Raw genomic sequence first — 16,622 nt, 5'->3', positions numbered from 1 at the left:
GGAGGAAGGTTGTGTTTTATTTCCAGGAAGAGGCAGTAAAAATAATTACTACTTACAGCTTTTCTTCAATTAAATACTCTCAAGTTTTTAATTTGTTTCCACACCTCAGTGGGACAGAGTAATTTGAATGTTTCTGTTGACTTCTTTTCTTCCTAACAGTGAAAAACCTGATGATTTAATTATCAGGCAATTAGCATCTACAAACGTTCAAGCAGAATGAAACGCCGGGACAGCAGACACAATGTGACAACATCAAAAACACTGGAGCACCTGTTTAAACACCTCCGAGTGCCGTCTTTACTTTGTGTTTCTTCAAATTCAAACGTGTTCCTTCAAGTTTGGGTAACAAAGTAACACTTGTAGCAAAACTTTAATTTCTCCCAAGATTCAAAAGTCTAAAGAGGTCAAAATGTCAATAACATAAGTGTCAGTTTAGCATTCACCATGACAAATCTCATATATAAAGCCTACGATTTAACTTCCTTCAACCTGTCAACAGCTGCTGAGAATCTGCAAGCTGCTTTGCAACCCTCCTCCACCCAGCGCCTGCTTTTAATGCTCTGTCCAACTTAATAAGCAACACAACTGTAAGTTCAGGTGAAATAAGGACACATTTTCACTGACGTGGTCCCGACAGGTAAGAAGCCAAGCTTACATCTTAAAACAGCTGAAAACAAACAACAGAAAAAAGGTTGTTTTTCTCTTCATCAGTTAATCGGCTGATTGTTTCAGCTCCGACAGTTTATTTAATAAGAGTGCAGATCGTCTATTAACAACTCATCTCTAACCAGCTTAGTCTGAGCTTCCTCTGCAGTGGGAGGTGTTTATGTCAACGCTTCATCCGGACCGTGACATTTTCTCCTCGGCTTAATAATCGCACATAAGAAACAAAACTCGTTACTGTTTCGAGCCTGTCAAAGGAAAATGTAATTAATAATAATATAGTAATAATATACTATATATATACTGCCTTTTGGTTTTATGGTTTTAAACTAAACATACGGAGCTAGAAAGCTAAAATCGACGTGGAAGTGTCAAAAACTGTACTTCCTCTAACCTCCACTTGAGGCTGCCTTTAAAACTGAGCCACTCCCCTGTTATTGGATTTTGGTGAAGGTTAAATTTAGGGGTGTGGCCTCTTTGGGTCACTGAACTGGATCTGTTAACTGTGTTTGTTGTTGCTGACAATTATTTTGGCCTAACAGCCGAAACATCACAGATCAGCTTCCTGTTTAAAATGTGAAAATATTACCAGCCTGTTACTGCAGATGATCACACACCTGTGTGTGCAAACTGAGCCAGCTCACATCGGATGATAACTTTCTTCTGGCTGCAGAGAAGCAAGCTAAAGGCCAACAACATCCTGCTTTGATGCACGTATTTAATCCTGATTCTGGGCGACGCCGTTTCAGATTCTTTCTTTACGTTAATGCCTCCTCTGTCTGTGCCTCTACCAGCGCGTTGTTGTTGTGTTTGACACGTTATGGCCATCTGCAGACTTGCAGTGGTAAAGCTAATGACACCATTTTTTAAACCTCAGAGAGATGATGACATCTTCCTCCATGACGTCCTGCAGAGGGAAGCAGTCCGTCACTTTAACTCACCCACAGATCCTTTGGCGGCGATGGCCACCGTCTCCAGGAGCACCTGGACGATGCCGGCTCTGACCCGCGGCGTGTTCTTGTTGTTAGTGTCGAGGTGGTTCAGAACCTGCTGGATCACGTGGTGCGAGTGCTGAGCCTGAAAAAGCCAAAGAGGATTTCAAATGATGTTTGGAACAAATATAGAGTTTGCTGTCGATCACATGGTGAACTTCACAGACAGACTGTATATAAATGATGGAGCAGCTTCTGAAGCCCCGTCCTACAGACTCGAGCGGACAGTGTTTTTAGACCAGACGTGACGAGCAGCAGGAAACGATACACTCGCACCAGGGTGAAAAGTGTCAATCAGCAGGTAGGTCCGCTGTAAACAGTACGATGATCTGTTTTACTCTAAACGCGACCTTTGTTTACAAAATGAGCATCACGCTAGATTTAACAAAACCATGAAACGAGACCACAAACTAATCGGAAAATGCTGAATTATGTCATATGTTAAAGTTACAATTTGCAACTTTTTCCAATAAATTTCTCTACAATGACAGTTCTCTGAACCAGGAGGCGCCTCCTGCTGGCCAGTAGAAAGAATGCAGCTAAGTGAGACTTTTTCAGTTTGCAAAAATCATTTATGATTAAATCCTTAAATCATATTATGTGATTTACTATCACACATTCATCAAATGAACTTTTCTTCATGCAGAATTATTAACATTAAATAGAAAAAGTTTATAGTTGTAGTTAGTGAACGTCTGAGCAGGTGCGGCTGATTCTGTTATGCTGGAGGAGGATTTGTGCTAGCATGCTGCTGAATGCAGATACTAGACAAAGTGTTCTTTCATTTGTTGCTAATAAACCAGCAAATTTCCACTGAAACGAACATCTTACAGCGGCTGTAAAACTGGACAAACTGCAGCAGCAATAATCCGCTGAAGTTCCATAGAGAACAAACAAACAAGTGAAAGTGAAGAAATGTTTGTTTTTCTTTAAAGCATCTCAGTTATTAAAGCAGTCTGTAGTATTTCCTGCTCGCTGCGTCTCCTCTCTCTGTGCAGCTGAACTGCTATAAAACAGTTACTTCAGAAGGCGACCTTTGACATCGAGGAAGTTTTTGTGAAGCTGCTGGATGTGAACTCGACCTTAAAACATCTCCAGCAGCTGCTTTAGACAGAACTTTTCCTTTTTAAAGACTCGGCATGTCAGCAGAGCTCTCGACTACTGGTTTTCACTGCTTCCAGATCAAATCAGCTCCATTTTTTAGCCTCTGCCATCTCGACCTAGATGTCAGAGGAAGTGCAACGTACCTGGATGGAGTACATGATGATTCTGAAGCAGGAAACTGCAAACTCGTTGGGGTCCCACAGGTGATGGTTATCCAGGTGACTGAAGGAAGAAGAAAATAAAGTGATTATTCAATCGACCCAGTTCTGAGGAGCATCCCTGCAAAGACTGCATCTTTAAAATGACACAATCCAGAAATCGCACACAGACTCGGCTGCATGAATGAGAACGGATTTATAATCTGTCAATATTAGTGTTATGATTAATATAATCCTAATATTATAATCCATCAGGGGTTTTCAGAGGTTGGTGAACTCTCTCCTGTCCTGTGTCTTTGGAAACAGCCGGAGCTCCTTCATCCTTCCTGCTACTACAGCAGTTGTGCTGTCAGGGAGTTCGGGATGAAGCCTGACTGACGGCCGGCTCATGTTTGCTGTTGTCAGATCTCCCTCTCTGCTGTTTGGCTGCTTTGAATTATTTAAAGGATAATAATAATAATAATGCTGCATTGCTCTGAGCCACAGATTCAGAGTCAGTTCAACATTTTTATTGCGTAACAATGAAGAACAACAACACAACAAAAACAAATAAGAGTAACAAGAAGAAAAATAAAAAGTTCATCACTGACTTTAGTCAGTGGATGTCAGGCTAAGAGTCTGCAAATTAAATCTCATCGTGGTTCAGTGATGAGCAACAATAATCATCATCAGCCTTCATGTCAGGATCACAGCCCAGCTGTGTAAGTGAAGGATGTGCTGCTTGCAGAGTAACACAGACAGATTATGATTAGATCGTGCAGAGGAGGATCAGTCGCATAAACACAAAAATGCAGGAAAACTGAAAATCTGACTAACACAGGCCATGAACACGTATGGTATGTGTTCGAAGATGAACCGAGTCGTAGAGGCTCGCACACACTCGGTCACAGATTTAAAGAAGCATCGCGTGGGTGTGCGTGAAGGTGAGGAAGAGGAGCGGTAACGATCGATAACGGCAGATTTAATCACCTCAGTGGGAGCGAGGTAAACTCATCTATCGCATATATGTGCATACATACAAACACGCGGGGAGGACGGCTTATTCGCCCAGCGGCTCACAGCTCAGAGCGTGCAGAGCTGGTAGAAAGAGACGTGAACATTAATTCCCCGACAATAAAGCTTCCAGGGCTGACGGGAGTGTGGAGAGATGCCGTTCCTCTGACGGCCACTTGAAGATTCCCATCTCTGCTTTATCTTTATCTTTAGAGCGCTGGCTCGTCTTCATCAGCTCATGTTTGTGTCTGCTCAGGTATCAGGTTCATTTAGGAGGCTGCTCAGAGTGCCAACTGCTGTTTTTATGGTCGTTACTTCATATCCTCCCTGTATGAAGCACAACAGCGGCCGCTTATTTACACCAACACGGATCGATAAATAAAACGGAGCTGTGTGAACGAGAGGATGTGGCTTGTTCTGTAAGGCGCTTTGAGCGGTCGATAAGTCCAAAGGAGATCGTTATGTATGCAGTCCATTTACAGGCTCGTATTGTAGGCGTGGATTGATTATGTGACAACAGACGAGAGCTGTCAGAGGCCACGCCGCTGCCCTGCGTGAGAGCAAGACGAATAAAGATGGAGGGATCGTTTCCAGCCCTGCTGAGTGACCCGTATTCTGTCGTTACGCGACCTTATCGCGCCACCTGACCAACACAGATTTCTCTAAAAATTCCCGGAGCAAAGATGCACTTCAACGGGAAGTTTAAGGTCTCTACGTCTGTGAAGGTTCTCAGTCATCCAGGTCAACGTAGTCTAAGAAGTTTGGAAAGAAAAGCATCTGGACTTCTTTAAGTTTCTTGAAGACGTTTCATCAGAGAAGCTTCTTCAGTTCTAAGAACAACTGGTTTTAAGCCCTATGGGAGTGTCTGCAAGAGGGTCATGGACCCCTATTGATTCTCCCTAGTTGGAAAATCAGAAGGACAATCAGAACAATATTGTCATCCCTCATCAGATTCAGAAGTTTCTGATAAGGGATGACAATATTGTTCTGATTGTGTAGCAGGTTTATCAGAGAAACTCAGGAGAGTCTTCTCCAAGCACGACATCCCAGTGTACTTTAGACCCACCCACACACTCAGACACAAACTGCTTCATCCCAAACACAAACTTAATGTGGTGTATGCTGCACAGTGTAGTGAGGAATCCTCAGACCTCTACATTGGAGAGACCAAACAGCAACTTCATAAGCGCATGGCACAACATAGAAGAGCCACCTCCACGGGACAAGACTTGGCTGTCCACCCTCATCTAAAGGTCAAAGGTCACTCTTTTGAGGATGCCAATGTTCACATTTTGGACAGAGAGGACAGATGGTTTGAAAGAGGAGTGACAGAATCCATCCATGCCCACTGTGAGCGACCATCTTTGATCAGAGGCGGTGGTTTACGACACCAACTGTCTGCCATCTATAATCCAGTTCTGAGATCCTTCCCAGACGCCTTAACGCCCACTCACATCCTGGGCCATCTGACCTCAGGAAATCACATGATAGGGTGGGGCCAGGTTTCACAATGAGCTCACCCGAAACTCTGGCTGATTGTGACCCACACCCAGTTTCACACCTTGGCTTGTGTGATTAGGTAGAGGATCAATAGAGGGTCCACAACCCTCTTAGGGACACTACCACAAGGCTTAAATCTGGGACTCTCCACCTACTCTTAAAACTGATGAAGCTTCTCAGATGAAACGTCTTCAAGAAACTTAAAGAAGTTCAGACGCTTTTCTTTCCAAGCTCCTTAGACTCTACTTTCATTCGTTTTATCAAACAAATAAAAACAACTAAGTGATGAACTTTGGTTGATTTTAGATTTTTTTCTTTATTTTGGGATCAGTTTATTGATTTTCAATGTCCATCATCCAGAAAACTCCTTGAGCCTATGGAGCTACATCCTTCAGATGGTTTACAGTTCATCTCTGGGCGCTGTGACGCTCAGCAGTGCAGCTCAAGAAGACAAAACAATGGATGCTCGAAGTCTCTGACAGCAGGTTTGGAGGAGGGGTTTAATTCTTTTACAGCTTCTGGAATATAATGCATATAATATTTTTCCTTCAGATGGTTTAAATCACATCTGTCCAAATCACAGATGGGGAAAATGTTCATCCCATTTCAGGTTGACATTCCCCAGATGATGCTTTTTTCCCCTCATTCTGACTCAAACCTTATAGAAACAAACAGGACAGGTAAGGATTTCCCAAACACAGTGAAACTTGAGCCTTTATTGTGAAAGGACAGTGGAGAAAGACAGGAAAGCTGGGTCAAACAGGTTTCCTGCTCAGTCCCGTGAGCGAAACTGAAGTGGTGCACCGCCCGGCTAAACCCAACAGTCCTGCATCACACCTGCCTGCAGCTCAACGCCACAATAACCACACCTGCTACGCAGCAAAGCCACGTATGCATTTTATAACATGTCACGAGATACATCGAGATCTGACTGATCATGTTGAATTTATCACCTCTGCTGAAAACGAGGCATTAAAAAAAGAGCCATTTAAGTAAGTATGCCGGGTAACTGAACGTACAAGGCCTGAAACCCTGAGGGTGACTCGGCGGTCTGACAGTAATCATGCTTTTCAGACTTGCATAAATAAAGAGAGTCGGGAGTAGAGCGAAAGAGGAGAGCGATAAGAATGACTTGAAGCTGTTATCATGAGAACAGTTCTGCACCGTGACGTCAATTCAAACACCCCAAACTCGCCGCCTCCTCCACCCCCTCCGTTAACCCCAATCCTTGCTTGCTATTTATAGTCTGAAGACGCGCGCGCGCCCCCCCCCCCTCCGTCCTCCTCCCTGCAGGAGCAGCGTGGGAGGAGAGAGCGGCGCAGAGAGGAACGACGGGCTGGGGAGTGCGGCGGCTGTTCAATCGAGAGAAAAATTAAAGAGTGGAGTGCACTAATGGGAGTCTTCAGTCTTGTTCTGCCTGTCGGTTTTCTGAATGAGGCCGTAATAGGCGGGAATGTATTTGCTATTCAGAGAGCGTCGCAGCTCTGCAGACACACCAGAAAGTCTGACGTGTGATTTCTGTGTGAGGTCCCAGCAGGTTATAAACAGGTGATATACGAGTAAAAGAAAGGCTACAGGCTGTTAATTATAAATGAGAACCTGCTATAACAGAGAACCACTGCTGAGGAGACCAGTCAGAGGACACACTGCAGGAAGCTGGTATGTGTGTGTGTGTGTGTGTGTGTGTGTGTGTGTGTGTGTGTGTGTGTGTGTGTGTGTGTGTGTGTGTGTGTGTGTGTGTGTGTGTGTGTGTGCTGCGTTTCCTTCCTCCATGCCTGAGGGTGGCGCTGCTCCCCCTGTGCAGTGCAACTTTAATCACTACTGGCAGCACTGATTGATGAAATACCAACAGAGATTTATCAAACATTTCTTCTGCTGCTGGTTACAAACTAACCCCAGAAAACTAAATGCAGCCCCGCTCAGTCAGTCAGCTCCACCTGCTGCATTTAAACCCCACCTTCAGCTACGGCAGGCGCGCTGGTCTCCAAATAACCACGCAGGGGAAGCATAACCTCACGTATTTATCACCCTGCACTGTAAAATATTTAAAAGCCTACTGGAGAATAAAATGCTGAGCTGAATAAAACATGACCGCTGAATCTTTAAAACCTGTTGTCGTGTTTCTGAACCACCTCCATCAGGTCACCAAGCTTCAGCCTTACACATTCAGACACGTCGGCAGCACCTCGTGTGGATTTCACAGGGACTAAATGTTTCTGCTCAGCAGCTTTACACACAGAGATGCAACACAAACCATTTGTATCATCATCAGGCTGGATTCTTCCAACAGTAGCAGCTCAGGGGGGCATCGCCTGACCTGCAGGGGGCGCACAATGCTAGTGAGTCAGTCAGAGCCGGAGGTGACACTGAACACACGAAGTACAGTAACCAGCTGGAAGTATAAGAATGAGACACCGCTGCAGTGTTAAAGGCTGGTTATTAGAGGCTGAAGGAGTGTGTGTGTGTGTGTGTGTGTGTGTGTGTGTGTGTGTGTGTGTGTGTGTGTGTGTGTGTGTGTGTGTGTGTGTGTGTGTGTGTGTGTGTGTGTGTTTGGCAGACACCCTGTGTCGAGTGTCAGACCTCAGATGAGCTCTGACTGGGTGTCAACAGAGAGGAAGGAGACATCATGGAGTGAAGACGGGCCTGAGTGACACAATCCAACAAATTACTCGAAAACAAAAACGTGAACTAACAAACTCTTGAAGTATTCTAAGTACGGTATTAAAGTAGTCTTCTAGTTACACACAAATTAGGTGCTTTACTTGGGTATGACTCAGAGGACAACCATGTGCTTTTTGTACCTCACTAAAATTATTTGACAGCTTTGTTTCCGTTAAAAATGAGTAATTGTATTTATTAATCTTTCTATAAACTGGCTATCCAGTCAGCAGTTTCAATATGCCAGAGGCTATGACGCTACCTGAATGCTTCTGTTTATCACAGGGTGTCTTTGTAATCAGTGGTTCATGTTCTGGTCGTCACACATGATGACACGGAGGGGTGGTGGTATATCTGACAGGTATATGAGGAGACACTGGGTCCCACTTGCTGATTCTATTTGTTTTCTCCATAGACTGTATATAAAAGATGGGCACAGCCACTGTGACATCACTGATTGGTTCGTAAAGACGTGCTGTGAAGCAGGTGGGGGTTGGAGAACCAGGTGCACCACAGTCAGCTTGTGACTGATTACTCTTGAACGTACCCTCGATAATCCTCCTTCCTGACTCTTGCAGCGACCACGGTTTACTAGAGTAACTGCTCGGATCTCCAATTGAATTCAATAAAACTGATAGTCTTTTTGCGACCATGTGTTGCCCCCTGCTGGCTGTTAAACAGAATACATGTTTAAAGCACCTTTGTGCTGGCTTCACTCTTCAGACCTGGAAGCAGCGCACTGTGGGGACTGACTCGCTTCTGGAGGCAGCCTCAAGTGGACATTAGAGGAACTGCAGACAGAGGAACTTGTTATTTGACTTCATGTTTCATTGTTTCCCCTCGCCATAACGTGAGACTATTGGCTACTTTCAGATGACTTCAAACTGCACGTAGGGAGGGTGGGTCTTATATTTCATAGCCAGGTGAGACGTGGTGGTTTGCCTTTATTCCACTCACTTTCACTCACTGCTAAGCTTTAGGCACTGAAACCTGTCCAGAGTCAGGAAAAGATGGTGATTCAGGTTAAAAAGCACCTCTTCACAAAGCTAACCCTGATGGCTGATGAATAGTGAGCTGGGAGTGACAAACCTTTCTCCCTAAAGAACACCCTGCGTCCGACAAACACCAGCAGCTTTGACAGAAGTGTTATTGAACACCGCGGGACTGAGAACAGACTGAAACTGAACTTCATACTGGGGCAAGAGGCTGGTGCTATGGAGGTGGAGTTTACATGTTCCTCCTCATGTATGGACGGGTTCTCTCCGGGTGCTCCGGCTTTCCCCACGGTCCAAAAAATATGCACGGGGTTAACTTGTTATTGTAAATTGAGGTGTGAATTATCTGTCTGTGTGTTAGCCCTGAGACAGACGCGACACCAGGATGTACCCTGCCTCTTCCCCTATGACAGCTGGGATACACCCCAGACCTGAAGAGGGATGGATGGATGTTTATACTGATGCAGTAAAATGGTGCTGCTGTTTTCACCAATGCATGCTTTACTGCATGATGTGACAGGGTGGTCCATGAAAATTTGACCTTGATAAATAAAAGCGGACTATATAAATTCACCTAATAATTGCATCATACAAACTACATCTGAAAAGCCATTTTCCTACATATCATACTTTACTAAAAGAAAAATATCAGTGTTTTTATTTAGACTTTAACAGAATATTTCCTCCATCACTGCAAAAACCCTTCTGATTCGTGTTTGATTGAAGTCCAGGTGAAACCTCTCAGCAGCTCTGCAGAGGATCTGAGCTTTATAGGCTGATAGTTTTGTTGCACATTTCCTGCGTAGCTCAATCTGAGCTCCACCAGCAGCAGGTGGAGGTCTTCATCAAATAAGCTCCAGGCGTTTGTTCTTCTAAACTAAAGCCTAAATAATCTCAGAGAAGAAACAGAAATGTGTATGTAACGCAGAAGCTGGAGACCTGGGAATAAAAGAGTTTTCCCCACTGCAGAGATGTAGTTTTGCTAAGCTGTACATTTTCAGCTCACAGCCCACAGAATGAGACAGAAAATGAAGGCTGTCTATTTAAAGCTTTTCCTCCTCCTGGTGATTGTGTTCTGCTGGTAGAAAAGTGATTTTCCTCCGAGACAGACAGCCACATTGATTCGCACAGGCCGAGACGGTTTAATAAAGCCGGGGTGGAAAGAAAGAGACGCCTGAAAGACGGGGAGAGGCCAGTTTGTAGCTCCCTCGCTACAAATTGCCCTCGATGTGACATCGAGCACATCTTTGACGCATGCGGGTTTGCAACAGGTGGGGATGCATTTTATCCCTTAAAGAAACTGATCTGGGGTCAAACGGGTCACTAATGAGATGGTCACGAATGTGAGGTCAGCCTGAGGTCGTGTTTCAGGAAGAACAAAGGAGGAAGAAATGAAGAAGAAAGGACGGCGAGCGCTCAAGTATTTATTTGAAAAAGCTCTGAGGCACGAAACCAGCGAGAGGTGAGAAAAGCGGCTGCTTGCTTCCTGAAGAGGCCCTGCAGATGTCAAACAGCCACAGTGGTATTGTGTAATTAACTGCTAATGGCAGCATTAAGAGGCTCGCTCCCCCGTCTGAAAATACAAGCAGCGGTTATACAGTTAATTAACAGTCGTCGCTCTGACTCCAGGCTGAAGAAACAACAAAAACACAGAAGAGCGAAAAAAATGATTTTAGCTCATTTCTTTTCTCACAGCCGACCTGTGAGTTTGACTCATCTCTGACGACCTTCAATGATCAGTTCTGGCACCTCAGCGCGTATCAATAAAGACGTGGTTTGATGATGGCTGCACGGGCAGAGACCCTCCCCAGCTTCAGCTTTCTGAAAATCGGATTTGCTTAGGCTGCTGCCCCCGCGACCCGGCCTCGGATAAAGCGGATGAAGATGGATGGATGGATTTGTCACTGATAAGTGTAACATATCATGTTTTATACAGTATTCATTTAAAACAAGCAACTCAACACATAAAAAAATAAAGATCTAAAAGCATCCATCTTCACTTTTTCACTGGGTCAGTTGACTTTGTGTTCAGCCCAGGCAGTGTGGACTGAGCAGCTGAGCAGCAGCTCTTGTTTCTGTAACGGCAATTAAAACCATTCTCAGACTTTTCCCAGCAAAACTAAACTGAACTGTTCAGCTGCAAAGCTACGCTAAAGCTACGTAAGCTACAGTAAAAGCTGTGCAGATAAACTCTCAGCTGAGTTTGCCATCATCTTTGATTTGGGTAACTTTGCTGCAGGCTGACAGCAGCTCTGTGCTTCCTGTCATGAAATGTAGAAACATGCACGTGATGGTCTGAGGCTGGAGCAGCGTAACGCATGGCAACGCATGGCAACGCATGGCAACGCATGGCTTGTTTTTGCATTTCGAACATGATGTGATTTTGAATATATATATATTTATATAAATGTGTAAACTGTGACTGTTCCTGTTGTTCCTCTTTGTTTTGAACAGACTCAGAAGTGGCATCTTTATAAAATCCATCCGTCTGTATCGCAGGTGGAACGGAGGCCCAGCCTAAACCAACCAAATTGACAGCACCGCCCACGGAGCCAGGCTGCTGAACACAAAAACCTAAACAGCTACTTTAAATATCTGCACGAGCCGGGGAGGATAAAAAAGCCGCCTCCACTCATCGGTGCAGAAACAGAGAAAACCTCAGTGGGCTCAGCGTTCGCTTGGTAATTGTCCAATTTAGGTGGACAGTGCCGAGTGGCGGGCCGGTGCATCCAACAGGAGCAGTGTTGAGGATGTCGGAGTCCCAGGAGGGGTTGATGAGGGGAGGGCATGATCAGCGGCTGGAGGCGGTGTGCAGCATTCACGTGGCAGCTGATAACAGAGCTCATTTAATTTCCTCTGTGTGCTGGGAGTCAGAGAGGGTGTGAGAGGGAAAATGAAAGAAAGCCAGTGTATAGATATATATAAACCTGTGTGTGTGTGTGTGTGTGTGTGTGTGTGTGTGTGTGTGTGTGTGTGTGTGTGTGTGTGTGTGTGTGTGTTCGCGCTTATTGGCGGCAGATTTATTTGGCGTCCCGTCACCTCTCCTCCTCTCTGTGTCATGAACCCAACATGTAATATAAATCTGCCGTGTTTCCGCAGAGTGACGAGGAGGCGGCAGGAATGTGACGACGCCCAGGCGATGTGGAGCAAACACAGAGATGCTGTTATTATTTTTTCAATCAATAACAGCCGCAGTGCCGCATGGATTCAGCACGGCTGCTCAAACTCTGGATCAAACACTGCATATACTGAAAAAAGGCTGGTAACAATATCTCAGTCCTTTAAACTGGGAATCAGATCTGTGTTCTAACCCCGGGAATAAACACACACACACACACACACACACACACACACACACACACACACACACACGTTTCAATAGCACATCTTCAAGCTTCACAGAAAAGATGAGGAGGCAGGAAGTCAGCAGGGAGAAGCCAGTCAATTTTCAAAATAAAAGACTACCGGCAGACTTAAATGCTCCGTTTCTGAAACACTCGTGGATCCACCGTGCGCCCGATGATAAACCGGGGGAGACATCTGGAACACTTATGGGGAGCTTATCACAGTAAGTCTGAATCCTCAAGGAGCGAGTGTACGATACTTCAGGTACTCACACCAGCACGGGTCGCACAGCGTTGTTCATGTTGCCGTACGCCGCTCGGCCCAGCAGCTCTCTGAAGCAGTTCTCAGCCAGCGCTGACGGGTTCTCCTCGCCATCCTGACCCGCCCCCGATGGCGTGTTGGGGTGTCCCGCCCTGCCAGAGAGACCAAAACAACAACAGAGAGGATGCTTAGAAAGAAAAATTAAAAATACCCCCCTGCGGTGACCGTTCACGAGAAACAAACACCTTAAACAAGCTGGACTGAAAACAAGAAAGCAAATTATTTACTTAATTTTAAATGACTGAACAACAACCAAGAATCAATTTATCACATTGAACACAAAAATCTGTACAGGAGGAACGACGCAAGAAGCTTTCAGGCCATAAGGAAGGAAGGAAGGAAGGAAGGAAGGAAGGAAGGAAGCCAGGAGGAAAGAACAAGTACAGAATAACAGGAGAAAAGATCTGAAAAGAATCAATCAGAGCAGCTGGGAAAAAAGGAGAAATCAATGAGGGTATCGACCTGCCTCAACCAGAGGGGGGTGTGTGTGTGTGTGTGTGTGTGTGTGTGTGTGTGTGTGTGTGTGTGTGTGTGTGTGTGTGTGTGTGTGTGTGTGTGTGTGTGCGCGCGCGCACAGACAGAGGAAACAGAAACACTGCAAAGTCTGTGCCAGGCAGAGATTTTAACAGGCCTTCCTTCACTGCGACATCAGAAAAGAGAGAAGAAGTCAGGACTGAAATAATGACTTTGATTGGCTCACTGATGAATCATCGAGGCTTCTGACTGAATGACTGAGCGTTCAGGACGGCTGCCTGTCCGATGGGTCAGCTATCGCAAACCAACAGTGCAAACCTTCAAAGGCTGAGGATTACTGTGTTACTCTCGAGGGGAAAACTGTAATAAAATCAACAGTAACCAGATAAAGATGAAACTACTGTAAACAGAGAAGAAACACAGAGTTATAGAAACGGCCAACAGCAGCCATGCCCTTCTATCCCACGCGTTGTAGATACTCACAAGCAAAGAATAAGAGCTGAGCAGGAAGCAGTGGCTTTTGATTTACTGGTCAGGTAGCCGCAGCCACAGTCACGAGTTTGGGTAGTGACCTAAGGAATGAGATCGAAGATGCAAGCAGCAGAAGAGTGCGTGGGCTCAGCCTCAGAGACAGGCTGAGGAGCTCAGAGCAGAGCTGCCGCTACGCCACATCAAAAGGATGCAGTCTGGGTTATTCAGCATCTGACAAGGATGAGACGCCCATCTGTGAGACCTCATTCTGCAGAGATGATGTCTCTCTGCTGGCTTTCCAGAGCAGCTGAAAAGAGGCAGGTCTGCCTGCAATCAACCTCTGGAGCTCTTTTGTCCCGTGTCCTCCCTCCACCCCAACCGGTTGCAGCGGATGGCCACCTCTCCCTGAGCCTGGATCCGCCAGAGGTTTTTCCTTCCCACTTTCGCCAAGAGCGTGCTAATATGGGGTTTTCTTTCTATAATCGTAGGCGCTTTACCTTACAATAGAAAGCTGTGCAAGGAGCAGAAAACAACTGAAGACATTCAAGGTTTGCAGAAAGAGTCTGACCACTTAAAAGACAAAATAAAGGTGTTGGAGACACTTAAACATACAGACTTTCCACTTCAGGGTTAATAACACATTTTAACAAGCTTGTAGACCTTTGTTCATGCCCAATAAACCCATTTGTTGCTTGAAATAAACCTTTTTCACTCACACATACATTTGTAGAAGTCATACCTTTGTCATAATAAATAAAGCTGCTTTCTGCAGGCATGAATGCAGAGCTGCTTTAATAACTGAGCTGCCTTTTGAGCCAAAACTCAAATCCTGACAGACTTTGGTGGATCACTGTCACCTGCAGAAACAGAAAACAGTCTGAGGAGCAGGAGCCGCAGCCCAGCAGAATGAGTAAATAATAATGAGCGGAAGATTTCGGAGTGTGGCTCTGCAGAGGTGACAGTAAGCCCACCAAGAAATGTTTAGCGCCGCAGCTGCAGCAGAGCGAATTCTGATATCAGAAAATAATAAAAAGTAATCCTAATGAGCTGTCAGACGATGACGTCGAAAGCAGGACCGAGATGTGGAAGAGCAGGAAGAGAGGCAGATAAGTAATGTTGAGGATTCCTGTTTTGTAATTTACAAACATCACCTCGCAGCCAATGAGAAGCGAGTCCTCTCACGCCCGTGGGCTCTCTTCTCTGTAATGAGACTGGACCTGTTGTGAAATGTCAGCTGACAACAGGGTTAAAGTTCAACTTATTTGAAGCTCAAGCTCGTTGGGCGAGGTGTGAAATCTGAGGTGTGCAAGCTGTCCGAGACAGCACCGCTGCAGGGAGCGCGTTTCCCGCTTCTGAGGAACGCGCTGACTGAGACTGACGTGAAGCGGTGCGGTCCTGAAGATGCTGCAGAGGGCTGTCAGCGACGTACATGAGCCACGTAAGGTCAACATGGATGTTGACCATTTTTTATATTTCTATTTTCTTCTTCCTTCCTATTTTATCATTCAGATTTTTAGGACACCCTAAAAATTGGGAAAGCCTGAGGATGGCGGTTGTCCTGCACCTGTGCTCCAATAAACCGGCCTCAAGAACACAAACAGGAAGCAATCGTGTTGTTGTAGTGATGCGTGCGGACGCCAGAGTGCCTCCTCCTGACCTCCTGAGAGTCAGCGGGGACTTTGTTAAATATGATAAAGTTATTGTACAAAAAGTCCTTCATGCTGTGAATATTTACAGGCCCTGGAAGCTCTTAGAGATGGGGGGAAATTTGATGTAGTTCATTGAAACCATGTTGACACTCACAAAATGAGACTGTGGATATAAAATTGATTTGGTTTGAGATTAAATGTGTTTGTATAGACAGCGCCTGCATTTATAAAGAATACAGGCGCTTTCTTTATAAAGACAAACCCAACAATAATAATACCTGTGTAGTTTGAGGGCCTGTAGTCTGAGATTGTCTAATGTAGTTTAAAACAATCATAAAATATTAACATTTTAAAAAGAAACTGAACTACTGAAACACAGCTACGCACTTTATTAATGCCCTGTCATTGTTCCAGTTATCATCGTTGGACCTGTTTTTGGTCCTGAACTCGTCTCATCTCAGCACGAGGTGGATGAAAATCGAATTTAAACTGGATTTTAAAGCTGTTGTTTGGGAATCAAATGATCAAAAACGAAACTTTCTGCTTATGTGATGATCCGAGTTCAGGGTTTGGGTGGGTCACGGAAGATTTTTGACATTTCAAACTGGACCGCAAAGGTCCGAAGTCTGGGATTGGCTTCGTCTGCAAGACGAATGAATCGCTTTATAAGAGGACAGGATTTTAAGACACCATGAATGAACTTTCTGAAGATTTCTATATTGAATATTTAGTAACTACGATGACTGGGGAAGGTCACGGTAATCATCTCGAACGCTGTTTGCTGCATCTGGACCTCCTTCCAAAGAGGTGTTGCAGCACTTTAATAAATGCAGAATAATCCAGCGTCGTTTCTGAGAGAACAAAGTTATTATTCACAAAGCCACAACCCGGGCCTATTTTAAGCAACAAACTCCAAATGCTTCATGTTGATGGAGGAAAGATGCTGCCAATTAGTTTCTTCTGCCGTCTTGTTGGTTGAAGTTTTCCTGCAGAGCTGCCAGGAATCCACAGTCCTGGCCGGAGACCAGGAGAGCCTCATGTTATGTGTTATATTGATAAAATAATGCAATAGTAAATAATTTCCCAAGCAATAAGCCTGGTCACAGATGGACTGTAGGCAGCCAGCTCTCAGGAGGGAAACAATGCAATTACTGACAGCCCACACGGGCGGTTCAGGGGAAATTAAATGCTTATTGCTCGTTAGAAGCAGGGAAATGAGGCAAAAATGAAAATCTCTGATGTTATAGGAGGTGGGCTGTTGTTATTTAATGAAATAGAAGAAACTTTGCTGAAGCCAGA

At 45.0% G+C, this 16,622-nt stretch overlaps 1 protein-coding gene across 1 annotated transcript in view; it reads right to left on the bottom strand.

Annotated features, from left to right (window-relative positions):
- The window catches only part of efr3a (EFR3 homolog A), a 112,885-nt gene that overhangs the window by 31,230 nt on the left and 65,033 nt on the right, over nt 1-16,622 (bottom strand). The window contains exons 8-10 of the mRNA XM_080861815.1: nt 12,681-12,821; nt 2,903-2,981; nt 1,605-1,740 (exon numbers count right to left, since the gene is read on the bottom strand). Of these exons, the coding sequence (XP_080717941.1) occupies nt 1,605-1,740; nt 2,903-2,981; nt 12,681-12,821 (356 nt within the window). The remainder of the gene's footprint in view (nt 1-1,604; nt 1,741-2,902; nt 2,982-12,680; nt 12,822-16,622) is intronic.

Source organism: Rhamphochromis sp. 'chilingali', assembly GCF_963969265.1.
Source record: "Rhamphochromis sp. 'chilingali' genome assembly, chromosome: 16".
Classification (NCBI taxonomy): Eukaryota; Metazoa; Chordata; class Actinopteri; order Cichliformes; family Cichlidae; genus Rhamphochromis; species Rhamphochromis sp. 'chilingali'.
Note: the sequence above shows the minus strand (reverse complement) of the source record. Positions and strands in the feature narration are given on the sequence as shown.